This window comes from Diaphorina citri, unplaced genomic scaffold, assembly GCF_000475195.1.
Source record: "Diaphorina citri unplaced genomic scaffold, Diaci psyllid genome assembly version 1.1 scaffold1693, whole genome shotgun sequence".
Classification (NCBI taxonomy): domain Eukaryota; kingdom Metazoa; phylum Arthropoda; class Insecta; order Hemiptera; family Psyllidae; genus Diaphorina; species Diaphorina citri.
The window spans coordinates 9,465-21,771 of NW_007379119.1; the positions used below are offsets into that span (position 1 = coordinate 9,465).

Consider the following 12,307-nt stretch of genomic DNA (forward strand, 5'->3'; position numbering starts at 1 on the left):
AAAAAATTGCTACAAAAAGGAGATGTCACAAATGAGCAGAGACCAGTGTTATCATAGGGTTAGGTTAAACGCAAAAAGGAGCTTTCACAAATTAGCAGTGACCAGTGCTATTATAGGGTTAGGTTAAACATAAAAACGCGCTTTCTTTTTCTTGGTCGTAGCTTCTGAATAATTACCCTAGAATCTTCTTCTTATGACGTAACCTAGTGATGAAAATTACCACGCTGATTTTTCTGACCAAAATCAAGTTCATTTTACAATTTTAACGTTTCCCAGCCGATTTCCTGGCAAATTCTCGAATTTGATAAGTTCCGTATATTTATTACTTTCTATTAATTTGTGTCCGTGACGAGATATGAACTGGTGGTTGACTGTCCCTCTAGTTGTGGCCTTAGTACAGAGTGGTTTGTCTTGTATAATACTGCTGCAGAATTTGACAGAACAGGAGGGCTATGAGAATATTGATGATGATTATAATTTAGGTAAGTGATTAGTTGATTATGTCTTTCGAATTGCCTAGAGGTTGCGGTTAGGGTTCAAAAAATACTAGAATGAGGAGCTCTAAAACTCAAAAATCATACATAACTATTTAAATTAAATAAAACTATTCTCCAAATTTCGACTGCAGAAGTACCAGAGACATCTGCTCAAGTGAATGTCGAAGAAAATGGAGTCCTGGATCAAGTCAGGGACAAAAGGAAAACTGAGGAAAACAAAAAAGGATCAGCACTCAGAACAAGAAAACAAATTTTCAAAACTTCAAAGCAAACTCAATTCACTAAAGAGCTCACACTCACAAACGAAAATGACTCACACTCACAACAAATTTAAAAATTTAACATGCAGAATACTTTATATTCTGGCTTAAATATTTTCAAAAGAAAAGTTTCGAGTTTGAATACCGCCTGGTTAGCTTGGAAAGCGCGCATTCCTTGTAAGCGTCAAGCTACGTTTCCACTAGGGCTGCATTTGTCGCTCGGCATGTCAGGCTGCAAACATAGCTTTAGGTCGCGTCAGAGGGAGAGAAAGAGAAGAGAGAGAGGAAGAGAGAGAGAAAGAAAGAGAGAGAGAAAGAGAGAGAGAGAGAGAGAGAGAGTTCCTCTTTAACTGCACTCATTCCCAATCTTCTTTGAGATCGGCGTTACCATCGTTCATCCTAAACCTCCATACCTTTCTATCTAGTACATTCTCCCTCCTCCAACCCTTTTCTCTTAAGTCTTCCTCAACCGTATTTCTTCAGGAAGTAGAATTGTTATTGACTGAATAAAATATTAACAAGTACCTACAGTAAGAGGTAACAACGGAGGTCTTATCCTTCCGAAATCGAACTTTATCTGGATAAAGTTCACCCCGGGCGGAAGTCGAATCCACGACCGAGCACTTATAAGGTATACGCGTTACTTTCCAAGCTAACTAGGCTGGCTATACGTCCTTTGTACGGTTACACGGTAAGAGGTGGAGAGGTGATATCTATCGATAACAATGGTAAAATGTCAATTGGACAGCATTAAGCATTAACACTAGCCCTTACAGATAGACCTTTTTCAACTTACCTGTACTATCCGTCAGATCTACAGCCTGTAGCAGTTTCTCAATGGCGGCGAAACTCATGCGAAGATCTTTGCGTACCTGTACTATCCGTCAGATCTACAGCCTGTAGCAGTTTCTCAATGGCGGCGAAACTCATGCGAAGATCTTTGCAGGACAGCATTAAGCATTAACACTAGCCCTTACAGATAGGCCTTTTTCAACTCACCTGTACTATCCGTCAGATCTACAGATTGCAGCAGTTTCTCAATGGCGGCGAAACTCATGCGAAGATCTTTGCGTAGGCGTTCCACGTTTTTGACGGCCCGTAACTCTTCAATGCCGACAAACATGATCATGGTGTGAAATACAGCTAGTGAGAGTTCAGACAGGGTTTGCTCTTCCAGAGTGACTCCGGCTGTTATCAGAGTTATGCTGAAACATTGAGGGATTTTTCTACTTATTTATTTATTTAGGTATTTATTTTTTTGGGGGGGGGATTTTTTAAGAGATTCTATGGAATAGTACTCCTTAACCAAATGCTTATATCAAAGTAATTTACTACAATCTAGTTTTAAGAAAGCTATAAGTAGCTTCAAATTCCCGCCACTCGTAAGTACATATACACAGGAAGATCTGTACATAAATAAATCCTAATCCTTTGTCCTGCACTTTCCGAAGTTCATCAGTTCAGTACTTAGCCCTGAGGGCAATAATGTTTTAAATTTACATGGGGTCCAGAGGACGAAAGTGAGTGTTTACATTAGATTCTGTTCATCAGTTCAGTACTTATCCCTGAGGGCAATAATGTTTTAAATTTACATGGGGTCCAGAGGACGAAAGTGAGTTTTTACATTAGAGTTCTACTGTACCATATCTACGTAACCTAATGATGAAAATTACCACGCTGATTTTTCTGACCAAAATCAAGTTCATTTATCAGTTTCTGTTCATCAGTTCAGTACTTAGCCCTGAGGGCAATAATGTTTTAAATTTACATGGGGTCCAGAGGACGAAAGTGAGTGTTACATTAGAGTTCTACTGTACCATATCTACGTAACCTAATGATGAAAATTACCACGCTGATTTTTCTGACCAAAATCAAGTTCATTTTACAATTTTAACGTTTCCCAGCCGATTTCCTGGCAAATTCTCGAATTTGATACTACGTAACCTAATGATGAAAATTACCACGCTGACTTTTCTGACCAAAATCAAGTTCATTTTACAATTTTAACGTTTCTCAGCCGATTTCCTGGCAAATTCTCGAATTTGATAAGTTCCATATATTTATTACTTTCTATTAATTTGTGTCCGTGACGAGATATGAACTGGTGGTTGACTATCCCTCTAGTTGTGGCCTTAGTACAGAGTGGTTTGTCTTGTATAATACTGCTGCAGAATTTGACAGAACAGGAGGGCTATGAGAATATTAGTTGAACTTTATCCAAAGTCTGAAATCAAAGTTATTCTCATTGGATTATCTTAGATTTTCTCCCAAGTGTTAAGCCAGCCATTCACTATCAGGTAGACTTGATCAGGTGTGTGTGATCAGGTATTAGGTAGACCTGACAGACAAACCTTTTCAGCCATAGGTACCTTATAATGAATGGCTGGCCTTACAGATAGCATACTTACAGCATCAATATTTCCATAGCTTCTATTGAACAGAGGCATTCCTCCAGAAGTAGTGACCGAATTGCCTATAGGTTGAGGTTGGGGTTCAAAAAGTACTAGAATGAGGACTCAAAAATCATACATAACTATTTAAATTAAATAAAACTATTCTCCAAATTTCGACTGCAGAAGTACCAGAAACATCTGCTCAAGTGAATGTCGAAGAAAATGGAGTCCTGGATCAAGTCAGGGACAAAAGGAAAACTGAGGAAAACAAAAAAGGATCAGACCAGCAACCCGTACAGTATTGTGGATATATTCTGAGGAATAACCGGTTGCATGCTCTGAGAAAACGTTCAAGACATATCAAAGGTCACATGAGAGGAAAAAAAGCTTTCGGTAAGTTTTCTCTGGTTAATTCTAAATAATACGAATCCAATATATTTCTTCAGTAAGTCTAGTAGACTCTAAATAATTCAAATCTAACGTACATATTTCTTAGTAGGTAGATTCTAAATAATGCAAATCTAAGCTATTTCTTAAGTAGGTCTTCCTCTTTAACTGCACTCATTCCCAATCTTCTTTGAGATCGGCGTTACCATCGTTCATCCTAAACAAACATTATTTAAATAATTTTAATTATTTTTATCTTTAAAAAAAAAAGTGTTTGATAGAGGGAACTGTAACTGCTACAGTTTCATTGCCCTGAAAACAAAGAGAGGGGAAGACAGGATAAGAGAAAGCCAGATGTTCTGAGAATAAACCCTGTTGGTTTTGATGAAATCTGTCCGAGTGGGAATCAAACTCATGATTTAGCACTTACAAGGCAAACAAACTACCCTCTAAGCAACTAAATGTTTATATGACAATACTGATCCCTATATTGGTATGTTGAATTTAAGAAACACCCCAAAGAATTTTGGTCTCCTCAACCGGTAGTTTCTTCAGGAAATACATATTACTTGAGACAACAAGTTAGACAAAGCTCTAGTTTCCTCCTTTCTTTTAGGTCCAATCAAGGAGCCTTCTCGGGCGTCAACCATGGTCGTCAAAATCAAGTCAATACCGCTGCAAACCAACACGAGCACATCATCACCAGATAACACTTCCAACACAGATCAGACCAACATAACCGAACCCATCACCCCGTGTATGGAAAACCAAATCAAACTCAAACACAAGAACAACGTTTTAATCAAAGGCAGAAAACATTGCATCTATCATGAGAAACATCAGGATGTGCTGAACGATAGACATCACAGAGAGAAAGTAGAACCAGCGAGAGCTGTCCAGGTTATTCAAGAAATTCAAGATAATGATCAGAGTGATCAGAGACCGGTTGTCTATGAAGTGTACACCAAAGACTTGAAGCCTACCAATACCGTGATACCCATTGTCCCACTCGCACTTGGGGATACCTCCATATCTGAGAACCATATTCCAACAAATGCAGGGACACCTGCAACCAACATGGCGGACAATCTAAACAAAAATGTTGATCTCAACTACGTTGGTCCAGGTGAAGCAAAGTCCAAAGCTACAAGATCTAGCAACAAGCTTAAAAATTGTTCAGGGAAAATGAAAGCTTTTGATCAGCCAAACATGATCGACAACCATACAAACCAAGAGAGAAATGGTAACAGAAGTAATGTAAATATGGGAAATGCAAAGAAAAGGCGTTATGACGAGTCTCAGTTGAAGGAAAGCCAAGAAATTGATTTGTTCACACCCATTAAGGTAACTGATGTACCTACTAATCATTAATTAATTGTTTCACATGTTTAGTTAGTTCAAATTAGATTGCCAAGAATTGTATAAAATTTCTTTTCCTTTTTAGTCCTTTATTATTACGATAGTAATAAAAAGGTATAGGGGACGGACTATTGTATTCGCTTCGGTGTCGTCTGTCTGTCTGTCTGTCTGTGTGTCTACTTGTGTTCATGCTGTCCACCAACCAAAAGACTTCTTCCATTTCAGGAGCTAGAAGCATTTATTGCCTCCATGAGCAAAGATGATTGCGAGAATTATTTCCAACAGTACTGGAAACCTATCCTCCTTGTCTCTCTGTTGTTATTTCTCCTACTCATTTGCTGCGTGTATTACTGCATGACAGCCCGAGTCAAGTCAAGTAATGATGCCACTCTGTTCCTAATCAAACCATCCAGCCATACCAGTACTAACTTATCCTCAGACAGCTTAAAATACAAGAGAAAAGAAAAGCCCAGGTCTCGTGTTTTAAGTACACTCAAAAGTAAACTATGTGACACAGATACTGATGATTATACAACAGGACGGGACAGAAAGTCAATAAGAGGTTATGGTAAACAATACAGGAAAGAAATGAGAAACATAGAAGAGGAGGAGTGTTTGATCAGACCAAAACATGATAGATTCGATACCAGACGTTCTCCGAGACCGAAACGTGCCATTTCATATACATATCGAGGTAAGAACACAAATTGTTTTCCAATTAGATACTTTTTAAGATTAATTTTGAAGGATTTGTTACAGGCTCTTTGAACAAACAATTAATTTATTGCTATGTAATCTCTCTCTTTTAGGAAGCAACACCTACAATTGTTATAAAGTAGACAATGTGCCAGACCACATCAACTCGGATCACATTATCAACAACTACTGTTTCTATAGCAACAAAGAAATCAGAGAACTTTTCAAGCAAGATCCCAAGCATATTTACCATTTCTCCTCTGTTGATTGTCAATCTGGAAAGCCATGCAAACCAGAATCTAATGTAGAAAGTTATGCAGAAACAGTGACATCATCTGCTAGAAGTAGATTCCAGGTCACAAAGACAAATAATAAGAGGAGTAGATATGTCAAGAAGAAGGGAAATAAATAAAAAGAATTATTTCCCCAAGAATCTTTTCTTTCCCTTAACTAATGATTTACTTAAGTACGTCCCTATTTACAATTTTTAGAGGAACAATTACAAATAAAAAGATTATTAAAACAGAGCTTCCACACTGTAATGGTGAATGGGGAAAAATATAGGTACATTACTTAAATAACAAGCGGGGCCCGTCCCTCCGGGAATTTTTTGATCTTGGTTAAAGAAAATCAGTATTTATGTACCTACCTATTTTATTTAATAAAAATGTTCAGAAATTTCCACCCCAGCTGGGATTCATATTTTTAACCACTTGATCATTGAGGTAAGATTCTTGGAGATGGCTACCGAGGCAAAAGTAGGTAGTGTAGGTACTAGTTGGTTTCTACAGCTATGTACAGGTACTGACCTGTTTTCAAATTCCCTCCAAACGATAGTCATGTCTTCAGTTGTGGTACTTTTCAGCAGCATGTTGTGAGACTTTCCATACATATGAACTCCATTCAAAGAGGCCACTGAAGTCCCAAGAATCTTTTCTTTCCCTTAACTAATGATTTAAGTACGTCCCTATTTACAATTTTTTGAGGAACAATTACAAAAAAAAAGATTATTAAAACAGAGCTTCCACACTGTAATGGTGAATGGGGAAAAATATAGGTACATTAAATAAAAATAAAACAAAAAAAAATAAAAAGATTATTAAAACAGAGCTTCCACACTGTAATGGTGAATGGGGAAAAATATAGGTACATTAAATAAAAATAAAAACAAAACAAACAAAAAAAAAATGTTCAGAAATTTCCACCCCAGCTGGGATTCATATTTTTAACCACTGGATCGTTGAGGTAAGATTCTTGGAGATGGCTACCGAGGCAAAAGTAGGTAGTGTACTAGTTGGTTTCTACAGCTATGTATAGGTACTGACCTGTTTTCAAATTCCCTCCAAACAATAGTCATGTCTTCAGTTGTGGTACTTTTCAGCAGCATGTTGTGAGACTTTCCATACATATGAACTCCATTCAAAGAGGCCACTGAAGAGAATGAAAACTGAAAGTATAAAATATTTCATATTTTATTTCATAACTAAAATGATAAAGTATGTAGGTATTTCAATTTTTAAATTGGTTCATAAGATAGGTAGGTAGGTACCTACCTAGCTTTTGGTTATAATTTTATGGCTCTTTCTGTCCTAGTATGTCTGGGGCTACAACTTTTGATTTTAAGTCTTAAGTTATTCCAATTGTTTTTTAAATTTTAAATTGGTTCATAAGATAGGTAGGTACCTACCTAGCTTTTTGTTATAATTTTATGGCTCTTTCTGTCCTAGTATGTCTGGGGCTGCATTCAACCTTTTTGAGCCTTGAAGTTTCTATCATATTATTATCGTAGAGGTTAGACAATGGTCAGACTTTTATTTCTCACCTTCCTGTGAGAGCAATTTGAACCTACATTAGATACCGTTGGCAACCCTATTCAATCATATTATTATCGTAGAGGTTAGACAATGGTCAGACTTTTATTTCTCATCTTCCTGTGAGAGCAATTTGAACCTACATTAGATACCTACATAACAGTCCAAAGTAACAGATCTGGATGGTCACAAAAACACAGAGTTGGAGTTACCACAAAAACATTATTCAAGTTCTCTATTGAAATACAACTGAGGTTGATGAGACTAAAGATTATCCTTTGAAATAGTGAAGAATAAATAAACCTGACTGTAGATACCTACATAACAGTCCAAAGTAACAGATCTGGATGGTCACAAAAACACAGAGTTGGAGTTACCTACCACAAAAACATTATTCAAGTTCTGTATTGAAATACAACTGAGGTTGATGAGACTAAAGATTATCCTTTGAAATAGTGAAGAATAAATAAACCTGACTGACAGCTAGCCATAAAGCCCATAAACGGATTAAACGGCAAATTCCGGCAAAAACTTCTACACTTCTACCCTACAGTCAAAAAGTCAAAAAACCAGATTTGTAATTTTCAAAATCTCGCGGAAGCGTTAAACTCACGGAGGTGAAAAACTTGTGGATAACGCACTAGATGCTTTAGTACTTACCCTACAGTCAAAAAGTCAAAAAACCAGATTTGTAATTTTCAAAATCTCGCGGAAGCGTTAAATTCACGGAGGTAAAAAACTTGTGGATAACGCACTAGCTGCTAAAGTCAAAACTGCAGCCAACTTTTTATCTGAGTTTTACTTTCTTTCTTTTTTTTTAGAAATAAATTAAATAAATAGGTAATGTATCCAGCCTAGGTTCACAGGTTCGATTTCCGCTCGAACATCATCCCAAACAGTCAAAGTTCGTTCTTGGAACGGCTGGCTTTCTCCTACAGCAGGCAAGTACCTCTATATCTATATGTATTCTTTTCTTTTTTTTTAATTAAGGTTTTTAATATTGTAATTTTTAATTTATTCTGTACCAAATATGCCTTCCTGTTCCGTCTTCCTCTCCTTCCCCCCTCGCTCTCACTCTCTCTCTCTTTCTCTCTCTCTCTCTCTCTCTCTACTCTCTCTTTCTCTCTCTCTAGGTATATCCCTGACCCTCCCTATTTCTCTCTATCTCTCTCTCCCCCCCTCTTTCTGCCTTTCCCTTCTTTGTTTCTCTCTTTATCCTGTCAATACGCGTGCTCTTGCATTCTAATGCGTTCAACTCAAGAAATTGGTGATTTATCATCTGATAAAGGAGCAAGAGTTCTTTCCCCCCTCTCTCTTTCTCTTTTTTCTCTCTCTCTCTCCCTCCCTTTTTATCCCTCTCTCTACTCTCCCCTATTTTTCGTTTCCCTATCCTTTTTCAGCTCCCTCTCTTTCTCTCTTTTTTCATGCTCCACGACAATTTGGTTTTCTCTTTTTTACTTTCTATTTCTCTTTCTCTCTCTCTCTCTCTCTCCCTCTCTCTCTCTCTCCCTCTCTCTCTCCCTTTCTATCCCTCTCTCTCTCTCTCTACTCTCCCCTATTTTTCGTTTCCCTATCCTTTTTCAGCTCCCTCTCTTTCTCTCTTTTTTCATGCTCCACGACTTTCTCTTTTTTCTCTCTTTCTCTCTCTCTCCCTTTCTATCTCTCTCTCTCTCTCTCTCTCTCTCTCTACTCTCCCCTATTTTTCGTTTCCCTATCCTTTTTCAGCTCCCTCTCTTTCTCTCTTTTTTCATGCTCCACGACAATTTGGGGTTACCCGGTTACCTACTGTTTGTGCTCACTCCTTCTCCTTCCAATCCTATGCATAATTTTATTTTATAAGTTTCCATTTATTGGTTTTTCAGAACAATTCTCTCATCAAATAAATAGTTAACAAATGGTATACCCATCCGTAAAAGCCGGAGCTTGTAATGCATCCAAAAAGTTATATGCCACCATTCCTATGTAAAGCAGGTTTTATCCGATATACCTGAAGGTTACCCTTCACGTTACCTATCCTAACATTGACCTCGCCCCAGTCCCGTTGGTGGTAGGTACCGGGTTGCCAACCGTACGTTATTTCCCGGAACAATCCGTATTTTTGTCAAAAATCAAATGTTCCGCCGGAACACATCCTTCGCAGGCAACGCATTAATGTGTTTGTGCGCATACTTTTCTACGCAGTTCTTTCTGCTCCTCCGCTAGCGCGCTTGCATAGTGGCGCTACCTAACGGACGAAAAAAACAACTGCGTAAAGTCTGACGTCACACATATTTGAACTCCTTCATTAGAACGGAAAATAAAAATTGAATTTTCACCTTTTACAATTATTTTTTCGGAGTTTTGACCTCAGATTTGGATTTTTCCCAACTTTTTACATAGGAGTCGACCATTTATTTATAATTTTTACCCATTTGCAACTGCTCCATTCCTTCTTATTTCTCCCTTCCTGCCCACTGTACCTTCCTCATGTGTGCTGGGGAATTTACCCCAATTCCTACCGCTTTACCTTAGATGCATCCTTCTTCCCTTCTCATGTTTCCTTCCAGTCTTTCCTCTTACCTCCTCCTAACCTTCCCTTCCCATAGCCACCTCCTTCAACTACCTTAAATTCCACCTTCAGCCCTAACAGTCTCTTCTCCCTTCACATACCTCCCAATCCTTTTACATTTGCCCTCTTCTACATTATAATAGATCAGTTGCGCTTACTTGGGTGATGTTTCAAAGTCGTAGAGCAGGAAAAACGAGGACCAACGGAATTTTTCTTTTTCTTTTACGACTTCTAGATCCCGAGATACATAAATCGATTAAAAAAATGCCGGTAAATCGTGAACTTTGACGTCACGGCATACGCTCCCGTAGGCGATGACGTCACATCAAATGTCCCGAGCAAAGCTCCTTCGCAGGCAACGCATTAATGTGTTTGTGCGCATACTTTTCTACGCAGTTCTTTCTGCTCCTCCGCTAGCGCGCTTGCATAGTGGCGCTACCTAACGGACGAAAAAAACAACTGCGTAAAGTCTGATGTCACACATATTTGAACTTTTTCATTAGAAGGGAAAATAAAAATTGAATTTTCACCTTTTACAATTATTTTTTCGGAGTTTTGACCTCAGATTTGGATTTTTCCCAACTTTTTACATAGGAGTCGACCATTTATTTATAATTTTTACCCATTGAGTTCTTTCCCCCCCTCTCTCTTTCTCTTTTTTACTTTCTATTTCTCTTTCTCTCTCTCTCTCTCTCTCTCTTTCTTTCTCTCTCCCTTTCTATCCCTCTCTCTCTTTCTACTCTCCCCTATTTTTCGTTTCCCTATCCTTTTTCAGCTCCCTCTCTTTCTCTCTTTTTTCATGCTCCACGACAATTTGGGGTTATTACCCGGTTACCTACTGTTTGTGCTCACTCCTTCTCCTTCCAATCCTATGCATAATTTTATTTTATTTTTATTTTATAAGTGTCCATTTATTGGTTTTTCAGAACAATTCTCTCATCAAATAAATAGTTAACAAATGGTATACCCATCCGTAAAAGCCGGAGCTTGTAATGCATCCAAAAAGTTATATGCCACCATTCAGGTTTTATCCGATATACCTGAAGGTTACCCTTCACGTTACCTATCCTAACATTGACCTCGCCCCAGTCCCGTTGGTGGTAGGTACCTTCCTTCCTCATGTGTGCTGGGGTACTCCTCCACAACCTTCCCTTCCCATAGCCACCTCCTTCAACTACCTTAAATTCCACCTTCAGCCCTAACAGTCTCTTCTCCCTTCCCATACCTCCCAATCCTTTTACATTTGCCCTCTTCTACATTATAATAGATCAGTTGCGCGCTCCATTCCTTCTTAATTCCCCCTTCCTACCCACTGTACCTTCTCACATACCTCCCACGAATTTACCCCAATTCCTACCGCTTTACCTTAGATGCATCCTTCTTCCCTTCTCATGTTCCTTCTTATTTCTCCCTTCCTGCCCACTGTACCTTCTCACATACCTCCCACGAATTTACCCCAATTCCTACCGCTTTACCTTAGATGCATCCTTCTTCCCTTCTCATGTTTCCTTCCAGTCTTTCCTCTTACCTCCTCCACGTACCTTTCCTTCCCTCTCCATTTCCTTTGTATATATTTTCCCTGCATCACACCTCCTCACCTCCAGTTAAATTGCACAGGAGGACATTTTATTTGTTTTGATTTATGGTCGGACGATGCAAGATTATGAATTATACCTCTCGCTGTCCCCTCAGGCTAGACACAAAAGTCAGGTTTGTTTGAAGCAGATGGGATGGTAGGAGTGTTTCCCTGAACCCAGTAGCCCTATTCCTGTTCCATGTCTGCCTCTTCCTTGTACCCACTCAAAGGCCAAAGGGCGGAATGCTCTGTCTAATTTACATTCATTCCTTTCGACCTCTGGTTTTCCGTTTCACTTTATCAAACTGTCCAGAAACACATCACTCTTATCGTTGCTTAACAAGAGTGTTCTAGTCTTCCAATGGAGAGTGCACAATTGCACACTGATATTTTAACTTTAAACGCTGAGACTGGTCGCGCAGTGGGTACAACTTTACAAGCTCTTTATATCCTGTGAACTTTTTTTTGTAGAGGTTTGACAGAGGGAACTGTAACTGCTATGGTCTTATCGTCCCGAAATCGAAGAGAGAAGGAAGACTTGAAGAGGTTTGACAGAGGGAACTGTAACTGGTAAGGACTTATCACCCCGAAATTGAAGAGAGAAGGAAGGCAGGATAGGAGAAAGCCAGCCATTCCAAGAACGAACATTATCACATCAGGATAAAATCCGCCCCGGGCGGGAATCGAACCCGCGGCCTAGCGCTTACAAGGCAGACGCACTACCAACTTAGCTAACTAGGCTGGCTGTACATTGTTTATGGTCAACTTTATGGACATTAT

General features: G+C 38.8%; 2 protein-coding genes across 2 annotated transcripts; both read left to right on the forward strand.

Annotated features, from left to right (window-relative positions):
* The first annotated feature begins 253 nt into the window (after positions 1-253).
* On the forward strand, positions 254-831 carry LOC103516897. Its single transcript, XM_008481886.2, has 2 exons — positions 254-482; positions 629-831. Exons 1-2 carry the CDS (start codon positions 356-358, stop codon positions 829-831), a joined length of 330 nt encoding a protein of 109 aa, XP_008480108.1. The 5' UTR covers positions 254-355.
* Positions 832-2,853: 2,022 nt separating this feature from the next.
* On the forward strand, positions 2,854-6,025 carry LOC103516898. Its single transcript, XM_008481887.1, has 5 exons — positions 2,854-2,902; positions 3,334-3,543; positions 4,154-4,881; positions 5,122-5,590; positions 5,706-6,025. The coding sequence occupies exons 1-5, from the start codon at positions 2,854-2,856 to the stop codon at positions 6,002-6,004; spliced, it is 1,755 nt and encodes a 584-aa protein (XP_008480109.1). The 3' UTR covers positions 6,005-6,025.
* The last annotated feature ends 6,282 nt before the right edge of the window (positions 6,026-12,307 follow it).

Coding starts and splice junctions, on each gene's coding strand:
- LOC103516897 (XM_008481886.2), top strand. CDS start 356: ATGAACTGGTGGTTGACTGTCCCTCTAGTTGTGGCCTTAGTACAGAGT. Junction 483..628: donor TGATGATGATTATAATTTAG/GTAAGTGATTAG, acceptor TTTCGACTGCAG/AAGTACCAGAGACATCTGCT.
- LOC103516898 (XM_008481887.1), top strand. CDS start 2,854: ATGAACTGGTGGTTGACTATCCCTCTAGTTGTGGCCTTAGTACAGAGT. Junction 2,903..3,333: donor TGTGGCCTTAGTACAGAGTG/GTTTGTCTTGTA, acceptor TTTCGACTGCAG/AAGTACCAGAAACATCTGCT. Junction 5,591..5,705: donor CATTTCATATACATATCGAG/GTAAGAACACAA, acceptor TCTCTCTTTTAG/GAAGCAACACCTACAATTGT.